Source organism: Amphiprion ocellaris, chromosome 24, assembly GCF_022539595.1.
Source record: "Amphiprion ocellaris isolate individual 3 ecotype Okinawa chromosome 24, ASM2253959v1, whole genome shotgun sequence".
Lineage (NCBI taxonomy): Eukaryota > Metazoa > Chordata > Actinopteri > Pomacentridae > Amphiprion > Amphiprion ocellaris.
In genome coordinates, this window is record NC_072789.1 from 728,453 (window position 1) to 745,394 (window position 16,942).

A 16,942-nucleotide genomic window follows, 5' to 3' on the forward strand; every position below is an offset into this window, starting at 1 on the left:
GCTCATTATATAATCAACAGTTGCTCCCGCCCTCCTCTTCATCCTCCTCGGTGACCGGAGGACTTCCACCGGAGCTCTCAGACATTTTCCTTCAGCTCCACCGGATTACCGGAGCGTCTCTTCCTGCCGTCCGTCCGTCTCCGACCTCCTGCGGCCGCTTTGTGCGGAATGACCGAGCGCCACGTCGGTCTCCGTTTGACGCAAAATTGAAGGAGGAGGTGCGGCAGAACTACCTGTTAGCGGAGGCATGCGCCGCCGCTGCGCACCTGCTGACCCACTTAGTGCAAGTTGGGAGTAAAAACGGCGCAGAAATCGTGCGGATGAAGCGTGATGCGGACGCAGCGGTGACCCTGCGGGGAAAGCTCCAGTAAGACGCCGCGGAGAGCAGCGGGGAGGCGGCCGGGAGAGGAGCGGGAGGCGGGGAAGAGCCGGAGCGGAGAGCGGACACCGAGGAGGTTATGACCGCGTCTCCTCACCTGGAGCCCGGGCTGCTGCTGCTGCTGCTGGCCTGCTGCCTCTCACCGAGGACCGGAGCGAGTGAGTCACTGCTTTCTGTTCCTCACCTTAGAGTCAGTGTCGTGATGTGGCTGAAAACTCAACTAAAAGACAGGAAACAGATGCAAAATGACCACAGACATGCAAAATTACCTAAGATAGATGCGAAATGACCAAAAACAGATGCAGATTGACTGCAAAAAGGCATGAAATGATTGCAAACGGACACAAAATGACAACAAAGGGATGCAAAATGGTTAAAATATATATACAAAATCCCAAAAAGGGGTGCAAGATGGCCATAAAGACACACATAATGACCAAAAATGGATGCAAAATGACCACACAACTGTAGAATCACTGGAAATTGACACAAAAAAACACAAAATGACCAAGAAGAGTCACAAACTGACCACAATAAGACACAAAATGAGTGTAAAAACCTGCAAAATTGTAGCGAAGACATGCAAAAGTACAGCAAAAAGACACAAAACGACCACATAAAGATTTAAAATCAGCACAAAGAAGCACAAAATGAGTCAGACGTGTCAGTATTCACCCTGCAGAAGTGGACAGAAGTGTTGTTTTCCAGCTGTGATGATGGGTGTTTGTGTCGTTATAATAATCAGTGATTGTAAAGCGACTGTGGTGCCAACAGCTGCCATCGTTTCATAACGAGGATGTTTCATAAACATGATCCAGATGTGTGAACATGATCCAGGTGTGTGAACATGATCCAGGTGTGTGAACATGATCCAAGTGTGTGAACATGATCCAAGTGTGTGAACATGATCCAAGTGTGTGAACATGATCCAGGTGTGTGAACATGAGTCCAGGTGTGTGAACATGAGTCCAGGTGTGTGAACATGAGTCCAGGTGTGTGAACATGAGTCCAGGTGTGTGAACATGATCCAGGTGTGTGAACATGATCCAGGTGTGTGAACATGATCCAAGTGTGTGAACATGATCCAGGTGTGTGAACATGATCCAAGTGTGTGAACATGATCCAGGTGTGTGAACATGATCCAAGTGTGTGAACATGATCCAGGTGTGTGAACATGATCCAAGTGTGTGAACATGATCCAGGTGTGTGAACGTGTGTCCAGGTGTGTGAACATGAGTCCAGGTGTGTGAACGTGTGTCCAGGTGTGTGAACATGTGTCCAGGTGTGTGAACATGATCCAGGTGTGTGAACATGAGTCCAGGTGTGTGAACATGAGTCCAGGTGTGTGAACATGTGTCCAGGTGTGTGAACATGAGTCCAGGTGTGTGAACATGAGTCCAGGTGTGTGAACATGTGTCCAGGTGTGTGAACATGAGTCCAGGTGTGTGAACATGAGTCCAGGTGTGTGAACGTGTGTCCAGGTGTATGAACGTGTGTCCAGGTGTGTGAACGTGTGTCCAGGTGTATGAACGTGTGTCCAGGTGTATGAACGTGTGTCCAGGTGTATGAACATGATCCAGGTGTGTGAACATGAGTCCAGGTGTGTGAACGTGTGTCCAGGTGTGTGAACATGTGTCCAGGTGTGTGAACGTGTGTGTGGGTTTGTTGTTCTGAGCTCAGCACAAAACCCTGCATTCAGAACTCCAGTAGAAAAACCTGAAACTCTCCAGAACTCCGTCTTGTGTGTGACGGTTGGCCGTTTCTATGGTGATGAGAAGCTGACGTTTATTGAACTTGAAGCTCTGTTTCTGCAGATATGATGCAGTTTTTCTCAGGGTTTATTCTCCCTTTAAAAGCACTGATGTGAAAAAAGGACACTGCATTTAGAAGAAAACCACAGAATCTTGTATGAAAGTTGAGCTGTGAAGCGGAGATTGGAGGAACTGTTGGTGCAAACAGCTGCCGTCATTTCATACTGACTGGAACACAACAGGATCCAGGTGTCTGAACACTGGTCTCCTCTGTTTTTGTCGCTCTTTTTAAGATTTTGCCTCAATATAAACATGAAAATGTGACAATGTTCATGCTGCAGTTAAGACAAAAAGGAAGATTTTTTAACAAATGTGCTGAATAAATATAAAATGCAAATTTTATTACTATTTTTTTAATCAAAAAAGGTTTGAACTTGTCTCATTTTCCATCTTTTTGTTGCTGTTGTGAAGGTTTTGCAGGATTTTCTCTCAATTTAAAGGACAGACAGGAAAACAGAGCAGTGTTTATGCTGTTATTTTGAACATAAAAGGACAAAAGTCTTTATTTTTGTCTCATTTTCTCTGCTCTGATGCAGATCCGGTCAGAGACTCCTGCTGTGCAGCCAAACATGGCTCAAACCCTCAGAGCTGCATCTGAGATTCTAGCAGAGATCCAATAGTTTGCAGCGAGAACAGATATGTGAGGATGAATTTATGAAAAGCAGAGCTGTGACCTTGACTTTAAATAATTCACTGTAATCATCATAAATGTTCAGTGATGAGTTAGAATAAAGGCAGACGCCTGATTTTGTCTGAAACAAACTGTACATCTAAAGTGCAAACAGAAAAAAACTGTTAAACAGAATAAATATGTTCAATATTCAGACACAAAAAAACTACAAGACAGAATTAGATTTGTCAGTATTTACTCTTCGTAGTTGATCTCAAAAAGATAAAATCATTGTAAAGGGATAGAAAATGTCAAATAACTAGGAAAAAACACCAAAATAACTTTAAAGAGACACCCCATGTCTGGAAAAATTTGTAAAATTACCTCCAAGAGACACAAAATGTCCAAAGAGAAAAACTAAATGTCCACATATAGGCACAAAATGATTAGGGAGACACACAAAACACCAGAAAGACGCACAAAATTACCTCTACAAGTCACAAAATGACCATAAGGAAACAAAATATTCACAGAGACGCAAAAAAAGAGAAACAAAACCCACCGCAGAGACCCAAAATAGACACAAAATGTCTACAGAGACGCACAAAACACAGCAAAGAGACACAAACAACCATTAAGAGTCACAAAATGTCCACAAGTAAACACAAAATGTCCACAGAGACGCACAAAATATCCACAGAGATGCACAAAACACAGGAAAAAGACACAAAACTACCATGAAGAGACACTACATGTCCACAAATAGACACAAAATGTTCACAACTATGCACAAAATGTCCGCCAAGACACACAAAACACAGCAAAGAGACATAAAATGATTTGGGAGATATGCAAAATACTAAAGAGATGGAAAATGACCGGAAGAAACGCAAGAGACACAAAAGGGTTGGAAACATACACAAAACAACTACAAAAAGACACAAAATGTCCAAAAAGAAAAACTAAATGTCCACAAATAGACACAAAATGATTAGGGAGACACACAAAAAACTAGAAAGCCAAACACAATGACCACTACACAAAATGTTCACAAAGACGCCCAAAACACAAGAAAGAGAGACTAAATGTCCACAAATCAATACCAAGTGTCCACAAAGAGACATAAAAGGATTTTGGAGACATGCGAAACACTAAAGAGACGGAAAATGACCATAAAGAGACACAAAGTGGTTGGGAAGATACACAAAACAACTACAAAAAGACACAAAATGTCCAAAAAGAAAAACTAAATATCCACAAATAGACACAAAACAACCACAAAGAGACACAAAACAACCAAAAAGAGATGCAAAACAACCACAAAGAGACACAAAACAACCACAAAGAGATGCAAAACAACCACAAAGACACACAAAACAGCCACAAAGAGACAAAAACAACCAAAAAGAACAAAAAATTCCTGGAAAGAGACGAAAAATGTCCACAAAAAGGATAAATGACCGTAAAGAGACAGAAAATCCTTGAGTAAGAAGCTGTTTGTGTAGCAGAATGAGTGTGTGTCTTTGTGTGTCCATGTGTGATGATGATGTGACTGTAAACCTGTCAGATCTTTAATTCAGCGTCTATCAGAGGATTAGAATTCCAATCTGAGCTCATAAATCTCTAACATGTTGGTTTCAGTGCTTCTCCTGCTGCTGCTTCAGATTTCATTCACAAACTGAAGCATTAAGATGTGGCAGCGTTTATTTAATCTATTTTATCTGTTATGAGTTTGGAAATTGATGTTTTTACAACAAGAGCTCTGGGTTTTAGCAGCATTCAACCTAAAACTCAATTTCTCCAAATTCTTAATATTTTATCAGCTGCTCTCTGAGGACAAACTGCTTTTATTTGGAATGCTGGACTTTAATGAGTCTAAAGATGTTTCTGATTTGGAATCAGATGGTGTTTGCTTTGCAGCACATGAATATATATTTGATGTTTTACCAATTTATTTATATTTTTACTCATTTATCAATACACAAAAAGACTAAACTCCCACAAAGACATCCAAACTGTCCTCGGAGAAAAATACAAAACAGCAAGGAAGAGACCCAAAATGTCCACAAAGAGACATAAAATGACTGTGGAGACACACAAAAGACAAGAAAAAGACACAAAACAACTAGAAAAATACATAAATTGTTCATCAAAAGAAAAAAAAATGACCCAAAAAAGCCACCAAATTGAGAAGACGGAGACACAAAATCACCACAAAATGTACAAAAAGGTCCACAAAACAACCACAAAAAGGCACAAAATGACCTCAAAAGACACAAAGTGATTGGTACAAAACACTAGAATGAGACACATAATCACCTCAAAGAGACACAAAACAACTGGAAATAGACACAAAACGGCTGCAAGAAGATGCAAAATATCCACAAAGGGACACTTTAAACAACTAAAAAGACACACAACGAGACAACATGACGACAAAGGAACACAAAACACACAAGACCGACAAAATGTCCACAAATAATTACAAAGCAACTAGAAAATGACAAATTAATAACAAAGGGAAACAAACCTGTTGCTAAAAGATGCAACATTTCTCCAAAAACATTAAATAAACAACAAAATGTATACAAAGAATCACGAAAGGTTCAAATCGATTCACAATTACAAATGAATACGCACTACTAAAAGTCACTAAATGACCACAAAGAAACACAAAATGGCAACAAAGACACACAAAGTGGCAACAAAAGGTCACAAAAAAAGTCACAAAATGTCCACAAAGAAATGCAAAATGGCAACAAAAAGTCACAAAATGACCACAAAAAAAACACAAAGTGACAACAAAAAGTCACAAAATGGCCACAAAAAGTCCCAAAATGACCACAGAGACACAAAATAATGACAAAAAGTCCAGAAACTTACACAAAACAACCACAGAGAGTTCTTTTTGTGGGTCTGTCTGGGGGCCACGTGATCATCCTGTATATTTAATTGGCATGCTCCGGTCGGTGGACACACAGACACACACAGACACACACATCCATCCATCACACAGAGTGGTGGATCCATTATCCAGATGAGTGTGTCTGAGTGTATCAGTGTTACTGTGATTTACTGCAGCTGCAGGACGTCACCGTCTTCATCCAGCACCCTGGAACTGGAAACTCTGCAGAGAAACAGACGCTGAGATGATCGCCTGGTGGAGGGAAGCAGAAAATCTGAGTGTGTGTTCCTTCTGAACTTCTCAGGGTCAAGCAAAGACAGAAAGGTCATTCTTCATTCATTTTACAGTCGCAGAACACACAAAACAACCACAAAGAGACTAAAAATGATCACCAAAAGACACAAAATAACAACAAAGACACAAAATGACGACTAAGAGACACAAAAAAAGAGGCCCAAAAATGACAAATAATGGAAACAAAATGACCAGAAAGAGACACAAAATAATGAATAATGGACACAAAATGACCAAAAATGAACACAAAATGTCAAGAAAGAGATACAAAATGACCATAAAGAGACACAAAAAGACTGGAAAGCGACAAAAATGAGGCTTTAGGTCTGATTTAGTGTCTGTAAAGCAGATTTCCATCAAAGTCTCTGAGCGTTAAAATGCAGATTTTATTCATCGGTGACATTTCTGATGTCATTTCTAACCCCAGCAACTCAAACCCGATTTCTAACTCAGATTTAACAATAATACAGACATTTTTCACTGTGATATAACGTCCTGCACCTCTGTGGAAACACGACGACCATGAAGGAGAGAATTCAGTTAAATCGTGAAAAAGAAAAAAACCAACAACCTGCTGACAACTTGCTCCTCTGTTCACCATTTCTGAGCCATGCCACACTTATTTTATTGATCCAGTGTGGATGGTTTTGTGTCTCTTTTTGACAGTTTATCTTTATATAGTTATAGATATTTAGCTATTTCTATTTTTAGAACCTCTACAAACTGTTTTACATCAACTCCAGAAAGATGTTTCACCGTGCTGAGTGTATCTCCAACAACTTACTCCTCTATAAGCTGCATTTATTTCATTGATTTAATCAGGAGACGCAGCCCGCAGTTCAGCCGACAGATGAGTCTGTCGTTGCTTTGTGGTTGATTTTGATGAAATATATCAATTATAAGCTGAAATTTACTTAATTTTCCTGATACACAACACATCAACAGCACCTTTTTTGTTTTTTTCTTTTTTTGTCTGACTTTTGTCGTTTATCTCATGTTTTTGTCATTTTGTTTCTAGTTTTGTCGTTTTGTTCACTTCATCTCGCTTGTGTTTTTTGTCTTATTTTTGTCATTCTGTGTTTTGCTTTATTCGTTGTTTTGAGCATAATTTGTGTCCTTTTGTGTTTTTTTTGGTCTCGTTTGTGTTGTCTATTTTTTGTCATTTTGTTTCTTGCTTTTGTCATTTTGTGTCTTATTGTCATATTTTGTCTTCTTTTTCTGTCTGCTTTGTTGTTTCATGTTTTTGTTGTTTTGTGTTTCCTTTTTGTCTCGCTTGTGTCTATTTTTTGTCATGGTGTTTTTCGCTTTTGTCATTTTTTTGTCTTGTTTGTGTCATTTTTGTAATTTCTTGTCATATTTTAGTCATTTGTCCATTTTTTTGTCTTTTTTGTCGTTTGTGTCATTTGTCTATTTTTTTGTTGTTTTGTGTCTCATTTTTGTAATATTTTGTCTTATTTTTGTTGCTTTTTGTCTTTTGTGTCTTACTTTTGTCGTTTTGATTCAGAATTTAAACGCTTACTGTGGGTAATACTGTGCTAGTTTATTTTTGTGTTCATTAATCAGTAGTAATAACTGATAATAAGGTGATTAAATTATTTACCCACAGTGTTCTTCTCATTAAGAGAAGCTGGTCTTTATCTCTGTGTTTTCATGTCAGGGTCTTATTTGTGCCGTTTCTTTGAATAAAGCGCTAAAATAAAAGCCCTATTTGGGCTTATTTGAGAAAAATTACAGAGCCAAAAGCAGCTAAATGCATCCTAAAATGTAAAATAACTAAACTGTGAAGGACAAACAAGGACGTGTAGGAAGATGGAGCTGTACCATCCACCTGAACTGCTATATTTCATGATTTAATCAATATGTACATTCCTCTCCTCCTCCTTCTCCCTGTTTTCCCTCCGTCTCTCCATCTTTTCACATCGATCTCTTCTCCTCCATCTCACTTTGCCCTTCGTCCGTCTTTTCTCTCAAAGATTGAGAAATTCTCTGTCGCAATCTCCTGATATCTGCCTGAGATAATTGCTGCCTCTTCATCTCTTTTTTATTTTCTGCCTGGCTCTGCCGGGCTCATCATATTCCTGTCGTCTCTTGTCTCTGTCCCTGTGTCCTCCTGACTCCGTCCGTCTCATCCTGGTGTGTAGAATGTAACAGCAGAAGTCTGTTCACTGGGAGCTCCATGGCGGCGCTGCCACATGAAAGCGTTTGGATTTAGCAGCCGGAACGTGATGGGAGTTCAGGGGGATCTTTGCTGTCATCGACAGAGACAAGAAAATATGCTTTGAATGTGTGTGTAGGAGGAGGATGTGCTTTTTATTATGTTCTGTGCGTATGTTTGTTTTCTGAATGCGTGAAAAGCCATCCTGAAAAGTCCCTCAGAGTCCTAAATTCAACCCGAACGACATTCCTGCAGACAGAATGTTAACCCTCTGAACTCCAGAACTAGACGGGGGGTTTGAAAGGCACCCTGTTCCTGAAAAGACTACAAAATATCACCATTTATCAGAGTGAGAAACAGTAGAAACAGAAGGAAGCATGCCGTTCTGTCAGAAAATACGAGCTAAAAAATCACTTTATTCTACATATTCAGTTTTAAAATGTGCTACAAAATAACAGTTTCCTCAAGACTGAGAGAAAAATAACGGACACAAAATCACAAATAATGGAAACAAAATGATGATTAATGAACTCAAAATGACCAGAACGAGATGCAAAAATGACAAATAATGGACACAAAATGACAAATAATGGACACAAAATGACGAATAATGGACACAAAATGACGAATAATGGACACAAAATGACAAATAATGGACACAAAATGACAAATAATGGACACAAAATGACCAGAAAGAGAAACAAAAATGACAAATAATGGACACAAAATGACCAGAAAGAGAAACAAAGTAATGAATAATGGACACAAAATGATGAACAATGGATTTTTACTAAATTATCAGCGCACAGAAAGACTAAACACCCACAAAAACACTCAAACTGACCTCAGAAAAATACAAAATTACACTAAAGAGACCCAAAATGTCCACAAAGGCAATAAATGATTGGGGAGACACGCAAAAGACAAGAAACACACACCAAAAGACTGAAAAAAGACACAAAACAATTACAAAGGTACAGAAAACAACTGAAAAAATACATAAAAAAGAAAAAAATTACCCAAAAAAGCCACAAAAGTGAGATCACAGAGACACAAAATCACCACAAAAGATGCAAATGTATACAAAACAACCACAAAAAGGTACAAAATGACCACAGAATACGCAAAGTGATTGGCACAAAACACTAGAATGACACACAAAATCGCCGATGTGCAGAGACATGCAGAAAAGATTGCTGCTACAAAAAAGTGAATAATATGAACATAGAAGTACGATTCACATGTTTTACTTCTAGCCAAGGTTGTGCTGTTTCCATAGAGGTGCAGGATTTTATGTTAAAATGAGCTGACAGGAGTGAAAAAGGGTTAAAAACAGCAAATGGTCATAGAGCAGTTTATGTACCTCACTAATTGTATTTTACAACTCTGGAAATGACATTTTTAACTGCAGAATCACAGTAAATCCCTGTCAAAGTAGTCTCTCTGTGCATTGATCCTCTGCTCCCAGTGCTCCTGCAGCACTTTTAGTCCTGTTCTGTGAAACTGCAACTCTTCAGTTTGTAACATTTACAGTCCTACGATAAAGTTTTTAAAATTTTACATGTGTGTTTTTGGGCTTTTTAGTATTTAATTCTGTACAAAGGTGTCGTTTTTGCTGTAGTTGGGATTTATTATATATAGTTTTATGTAAAAAAAAATACTGGAAAACTAGTGATTTGGTTTCTCATTGCAAGAATCTGCCGTTTGTTTTACATGATATCATTTTGCAAATTTGGATCTTTACATAAAAATCTTGTATATTTAGATCTTTAATGTTAAAAAATGGAGTTTAATTTCCTCCAGCATCAGAAATGAAAGGAAAATGCTAAGAAATTCTGTCGAACAGCTGCTTGAAATGCTGTCCAAGAAAGACGGCCAGAAAAACCCATATTTGTTTTCTGCTCTCGTTTCATAAAGTCCCTGAATGCATTTCCTTTCAACTGACTTGGATGCACGTTTGCCTCAGTTTGCCTCATCGCCGGCAGTGAATTCCCACTAGCGTCTTTCCACTGACGTCTAAAACTTGTTCTGCATTTCATCTGAAGTAGAGGAGGGAGTGAATCTCTGCAGACTAAACATCGTCACATGGTTGTAACGTAGCGCCGCATAGAGCAGTTTATTCTGCTCCACATACCACATCTGGAGCTTTAATCTGCAGCACAGGCTGCCAGTAATTATACAAGGAGGAATTTGTCAGAAAACAGGCGCAGCGGCCAATTTGTCCGCCCACGGTATCAGGAAATAGCCCAGAATGCTTTGCAGCCGTGGGACAGGTTGGATAGACACACAAATGCTGCTTGTTTCTCAGCTGAAGAACTCCCACCTTCTCGCTGTGCTTTCATTCAGTCCACCTACGCATCAACAGGTTCATAATCCTCCTGGCAGCCTGTCAGAGGGCATTCTGGGAAATGTAGGACATCACCAAGCATTCTGAAGGAACCTGATGCTCTGTATTGCAGATGGAGGAGGGATGCTGCAGAAAGTTTGTGGGTTTTTTTCCCTTAATGAGTCTGAAGCGGTTCTGGCAGGCGAGCCATGAGTCCTGCAGGGAGAGGAGGGAAGACTGGTCATGAATAATGGACACAAAATGACGAATAACAGACATAAAATTACGAATAACGGACGCAAAATGACGAATAACAGATGCAAAATGACCAATAATGGACATAAAATTATGAATAACTGACACAAAATTACGAATAACGGACACAAAATGACGAAAAACAGACGCAAAATGACGAATAACAGATGCAAAATGACCAATAATGGACATAAAATTATGAATAATGGACACAAAATGACGAATAACGGACATAAAATGATGAATAATGGACACGGAGAGGGATTATGAGTCCTGCTGGGGAGGAGGAAGGCCGGCTGCATAATGAGCTGTGGTTAGCTTGTTAGCTGGAGATAGAGCTTGACATTCACGGTCATCCTCTACGGAGCCTGACTGGAGGCTTTCGGTTTGGAATTAGGCTGAACTTTTTTTCTTTTCCAGTCTGTCAGCGAGTGTTTGGAGAGCTGGTGTCAGCGCTGCCTCCTTCACCAGCCCAGAATGAGATCTTCTCTTTGTTTTTACAGCGTGGAGAGGTGATACTGTCATTTCTGCTGTGGTTGTCACGGCTCAAAGTCGGTGGAACTGAGTTAAGGAGCTTCTCACAGGCAGTCACTGCGTTTCATTACATTTATTCGTTCCTCTGACGGGGGCAGCGCTCATTGATCTACAGAAAAACAAACCACAGTTAGCCCTACAGGCTAGTTTTCATCTGTTGTCCCCTTGGCAGTTATTAAAAGCTAAAATTAGAAAAATGTTGTATCACAAACAGCACAGAGATAGCAGATGCAGATCCACAATCAATGGATCATACGGCCAGAAAAACTGCATTAAGAAGCCGTTGATAGAATGTTTTGTGTGGTGAAGCTCAGCTAACTTTAAAAAGTCTGAGCTGTGATTTAAAAACAAAGTAAAAATACATGTATTAAGGGATGATATGGAAATTATTCGTGTTTTTGGGGGGGCTAGAAATAAGCAATACACTGATTATGCATATTATATAGCAAAAATACGTTTGAAATACAGTACAAATATAGTAAAAATACACTAAAAATATAGTAAAAAATACAGTAAAATTACAGTAAAAATAATAGTAAAAATTATAGTAAAAATACAGTGAAAATATAGTAAAAATACAGTAAATACAGTAAAAATATAGTAAAAAGTACAGTGAAATATAATTTAAAAATATAGTTTAAATACGGTACCAAACTTTGTGAAATTTTATGAGTTCATCTAACTATGTGAAGTGCCTTGAGAAAACCTCCACTACCATTCCAATGTTACAGGTCATCCAGGTAATTCCATGTTCTCCATGAAAACTCCAACTTTCATTCATGTGCTAACATAACTGCACAAGGGTTTTCTAATCATCAATGAGCCTTTCAACATCATTAGCTAACACAATGTAGCATTAGAACACAGGAGTGATGGTTGCTGGAAATGTTCCTCTGTACCCCTATGGAGATATTCTATTAAACATTTCCAGCTACAATAGTCATTTACCACATTAACAATGTCTACACTGGATTTATCATTCATTTCATGGTATCTTCACGGGAAAAAATGCTTTTCTTTCAAAAATAAGAACATTTCTAAGTGACGCCAAACTTTTGAACGGCAGTCTATGTTATACTTGGCTAAAATTAATGTATAAACAAGTAAAATAGGTAATAAAGACACATAGAGACCATGGATATCATCGCTGCCTTGAGTTTCCAATGACTCCTATAGCTGTTCTTTGTCTTTCTTCGTTTTTGTGATGATTTGACTAAATCTGCTGGGTCAAAAATATACATACAGAAATGCTAATATTTGGGTAAATGTCCTTTATTTACCACCTTTGATATGTGTTTGGGGTCATTGTCTTGTTGGAACATCCAGTTACATCCAAGATCCAACTGTGTGCCCGACAATTTTAGGTTTTCCATGAAGAATGTGCACCAAAACAGCCCAGAACATGATGCTGCCGCCACCATGCTTGATAAGAGCTTTGGTGTTCCTGGGGTTGAAGGCCTCATCGTCTCTCATCTAAACATATTTCTGGTCATTGTGGCCAAATAGCTTAATTTTTGTCATTTGACCACAGAAGAAGAGGCAGTTTACTAAAAATGTTTGATTAACACAACTTTCTACATCACCAAAACGGTTTCAAATTCAAGTTCCTCTATGTATATCTTTGACCCAGCAGACTTTGTCATATTTACAGAATACGTGACGGAACCAAAATGCATGATTGTTTTATTTAGGAGTCGTTGAAACTCGACACTGGCTGAACAGAAGCAGCGGTCGCTAAGGCTAGCAGCTTGATGGATAAACGATGGAAATTATGAGATGGTACCAGATGAATAGTTGACGCAGCTAAATGTACGGAATAAGCCATTAGATGTATTGACTGGAAGTAAAGGATAAGCAGAAACGGCTAAACGTGTTGGATAAATGGTTCAAATAATGGCCTTAATTAAACACTTCCAGGACTCAGCTAGAATTTATTGATAAATGGATTAAATTTCCGGCTCGTGCCAATACAAGACTGCAGACTTATTAAATCACAACAAAAAAACAGCTGCAGCATCATTTTCTGTTCCGTGCACCAAACGTGAGGAGAACTGTAGTCTGTTTTTAATTCACCGTAATGCAGGAAAACTCAGCTTTTAATGTCCTAATTGGACATTCTAAAGCTGGTCCAGTGGACTCATATTAATGACTGTCTGAAGCTATTCCTGTCCTGCTCTCAAAGAACATGATGTTGGATGAAGTGGATTCATCAATAGAAATCTGCTTATTGATTCCAGTAGATGGAAGATCATGAGGAGAACGTCTTAATGCTCGTCTCTGTCTTCACTTCCCAGGACTTTAGCTTTCTGCTGGTCTGTCTTTGTCTTATTCTTTGTTTTTGCTGCTTTATGCGTCTTTCTCTTTATTTCTCTGTCTTTCTCTGTCCTGTCTCTGATCTAGATATGAATATTTTTGCCTCATTTTGTCCCTTTTCTGTCTTTTGTTTTGTCTTTTCTATTTCTTTGTCTCATTTGGTCTTTTCTGTCTTTTAGTTCTTTGCTGGTCCTCTAGTCTTGTTTTGTATTTTTGTCATTTTGTCTCATTTAGTCATCAGATTTTGTCTTTTAATCCTCCATTTCTGGCTTTTTTGGCCTGTTTTTTTTGCCTCTCTTATTTTAGTCTCATTGTGTCTCTTTTTTTTAATCCACTCTTGTCTTTTTGTTGTTGTTTTTTGCCATTTTGTCTCATATAATTCACTTTTAATGTCTTTATTGATTTTCTTTCAGACTTATTTTCTTTTCTTTCTCATTTTTTCTTATTTTTTGTGTTTTCTGTTTGTTTCTTTCTGTCATTTCGCCCCTAATTAGTGTTTTTCTTTATTTTAATCCTGTTTTTCTGTCATTCTGTTGGTCTTTGCTTAATATGCTTTACATTTTATCTTTAATCTCGTCTTCCTCTTTCTTTCATTTATGTATTTTTTCTCTTCCTTTGCTCCTTTCCTCCCCACTTCTTTACCTTTTTTGTCTAAAAGCTTTGTCCTCCAGTTTGTCTCTTTCTATTACTGTACCTCTTTATTGATTCACATTTTTACTTCCCATTTCGGTTTATTCTGTGAAAAAAAAGCCAAACAACAGTGGAATAGCGTGGTGGTTTGTTTGCCTCCTCTCAGTGGAGGTCACAGTGTTTCCTGATGATTTAGTGCTATAAAAAACCCAACCTGCCCCCAGAGGATCATTACTGAGTCAGTACAGTATGAGTGCTCCATCAGACATTTACATTTCAGCCATTTATCCGGCACTTTAATCTGACGAGAAGTTCTGCTCAAGGACGCTGGTGGAAACGCTCAGACAGAAACACGTGATGGAGAATCTGTTTGTCTTCAGGACGTCCAGCTCCATTCACTGTCTTATTTATGAGGCAGCTGTGGTGGAAAAACCTAAATCAGGAGAATCAAACTCATTCTAGTTCAGGTTCCACATTTAGTCCAGTTTGATCTCCAGTAAAATCACAGCATAAAAAGCTAGAAATAACCAAAACGCCTAATGTTTTCCTTTGTTTTAGTGCAAAATGTTCACATTTAATGAGTTATCGTTTTATAAAACATCACAAACAACTCAGAATTTGTTAAGAAAAATAAATTCAATTTCAACAACATACATCCTCAGTTTATCATTTCCACATTACAACTTCCAGATCACAGAGTATCGACAAAGGAACACAACATTTAGTCATCTGGAACTGAACCATGGAGGATTTTACTTTATGATCAATACAAGTCAGATAAAAAGACAAAAACTGCAAAAACAAGATAAAATATTACAAAAATGAGACACAAATTGACAAAAGAACAATGAGCAATCTAATATTTTACTTTCTGATCAAAACAACTTGTCATGGTCTAGAAAATATTTTAAATTTATAATTTAACTAATTTACAACCTGCAGTTGATGTCTTCTCTGGAATTTTTACACTTTGAGGGCCGGATTGGACCCTGTGGAGGACCACTTTTGGTCCACAGACCTCATGTTGGACAACCCTGGTCTAAATCTTTAGTGTGTGTTTGTCTGATGATTTCTGTTCAGGTCCATAAATCAGAGGAGTGTAGATCTCAGCTGGGCAGGTCCTGGTGATCATCAGAGCTGCTGGAAAAGCAACTGAAGGTGTTTTTTGTGGTTCTAAAGGACATTCTAGAGGACGTTCTGGAGGACGTTCTAGAGGACGTTCTGGAGGACGTTCTAGAGGACGTTCTAGAGGACGTTCTAGAAGACGTTCTAGAAGACATTCTAAAGGACGTTCTAGAGGACATTCTGGTGGACGTTCTAGAGGACGTTCTGGAGGACGTTCCAGAGGACGTTCTAGAGGACGTTCTAGAAGACGTTCTAGAAGACATTCTAAAAGATGTTCTAGAGGACGTTCTGGAGGACGTTCTAGAGGACGTTCTGGAGGACGTTCCAGAGGACGTTCTCGAGGGCGTTCTAGAGGACGTTCTAGAGGACGTTCCAGAAGACATTCTAAAGGACGTTCTGGAGGACGTTCTAGAGGACGTTCTAGAGGACGTTCTAGAGGACATTCTAGAGGAAGTTCTAGAAGACGTTCTGGAGGACGTTCTGGAGGACGTTCTGGAGGACGTTCTAGAGGGCGTTCTAGAAGACGTTCTAGAAGACATTCTAAAGGACGTTCTAGAGGACGTTCTGGAGGACGTTCTAGAGGACATTCTAGAGGACATTCTAGAGGATGTTCTAGAAGACGTTCTAGAGGACGTTCTGGAGGACGTTCTGGAGGACGTTCTAGAGGGCGTTCTAGAAGACGTTCTAGAAGACATTCTAAAGGACGTTCTAGAGGACGTTCTGGAGGACGTTCAAGAGGACGTTCTAGAGGGCGTTCTAGAAGACGTTCTAGAAGACATTCTAAAGGACGTTCTAGAGGACGTTCTGGAGGACGTTCAAGAGGACGTTCTAGAGGGCGTTCTAGAGGACGTTCTGGAAGACGTTGCAGTGTCTGAAAGACGGCGGGGCTGGAGTGCATTATTCATCTAACCATATTCATCTTTCATGGGCTGAGCCCCTGAGACACAGAGTCTTTCGTAACACGTTGATGCAGAGACAAAGATTTGACTCTGAAGCTGAACTTGCCAAAAGTTTCTGATGATGTTTGCGAAGGAGAGTCAGTCTGGGGTTGGTTCGGTTCATCTGCTGCGTCAGTAAACGTTCCATTGTCACTCTGTCCGTCACGTCTGTGTCCTCTCTGATGTTCCTGTGGCAGATTCAACATCTGGTGCAGCTGTTTAGGTTTGCGTGGTGGTGTTCTGGTGTCCTGGCCGTCCCTAACTCTAAATCAAATGTTTTCCAGCGGTGCCAGCAGCCCCGGTCAACGTGTCGGTGACCCAGCTGAGGGCACATTCAGCCATGGTGACCTGGAACGTCCCTCAGGGAGACACCGTCATCGGATACGCCATCTCCCAGCAGGTAGGCTGCAGAAACACACCTGAGAAACCACACAGAACACATCAGAGGCACAGACAGTGAGATTAAGTCATGGTAAACCATCCACTACACGCTGGGAAAACAGAAACAGGAACATTCTTTCAAATAACACTCATTATTATTTCCTGTTTTTTAGTCCTTAATATACAGAACTCCTCTTAGTAATTTGGGCAAATTACCAATATTTTTACAGTAAATACCAGAATAATGTTACAGCTAAAAGTTGAAAGAAAAACAAATAACTCTTTG

General features: G+C 39.3%; 1 protein-coding gene across 1 annotated transcript in view; it reads left to right on the forward strand.

Annotated features, from left to right (window-relative positions):
- The first annotated feature begins 397 nt into the window (after nucleotides 1-397).
- The window catches only part of LOC111573292 (fibronectin type III domain-containing protein 4-like), a 31,488-nt gene continuing 14,943 nt past the window's right edge, over nucleotides 398-16,942 (forward strand). The window contains exons 1-2 of the mRNA XM_023277389.3: nucleotides 398-537; nucleotides 16,560-16,675. Of these exons, the coding sequence (XP_023133157.1) occupies nucleotides 459-537; nucleotides 16,560-16,675 (195 nt within the window). The 5' untranslated portion in view covers nucleotides 398-458. The remainder of the gene's footprint in view (nucleotides 538-16,559; nucleotides 16,676-16,942) is intronic.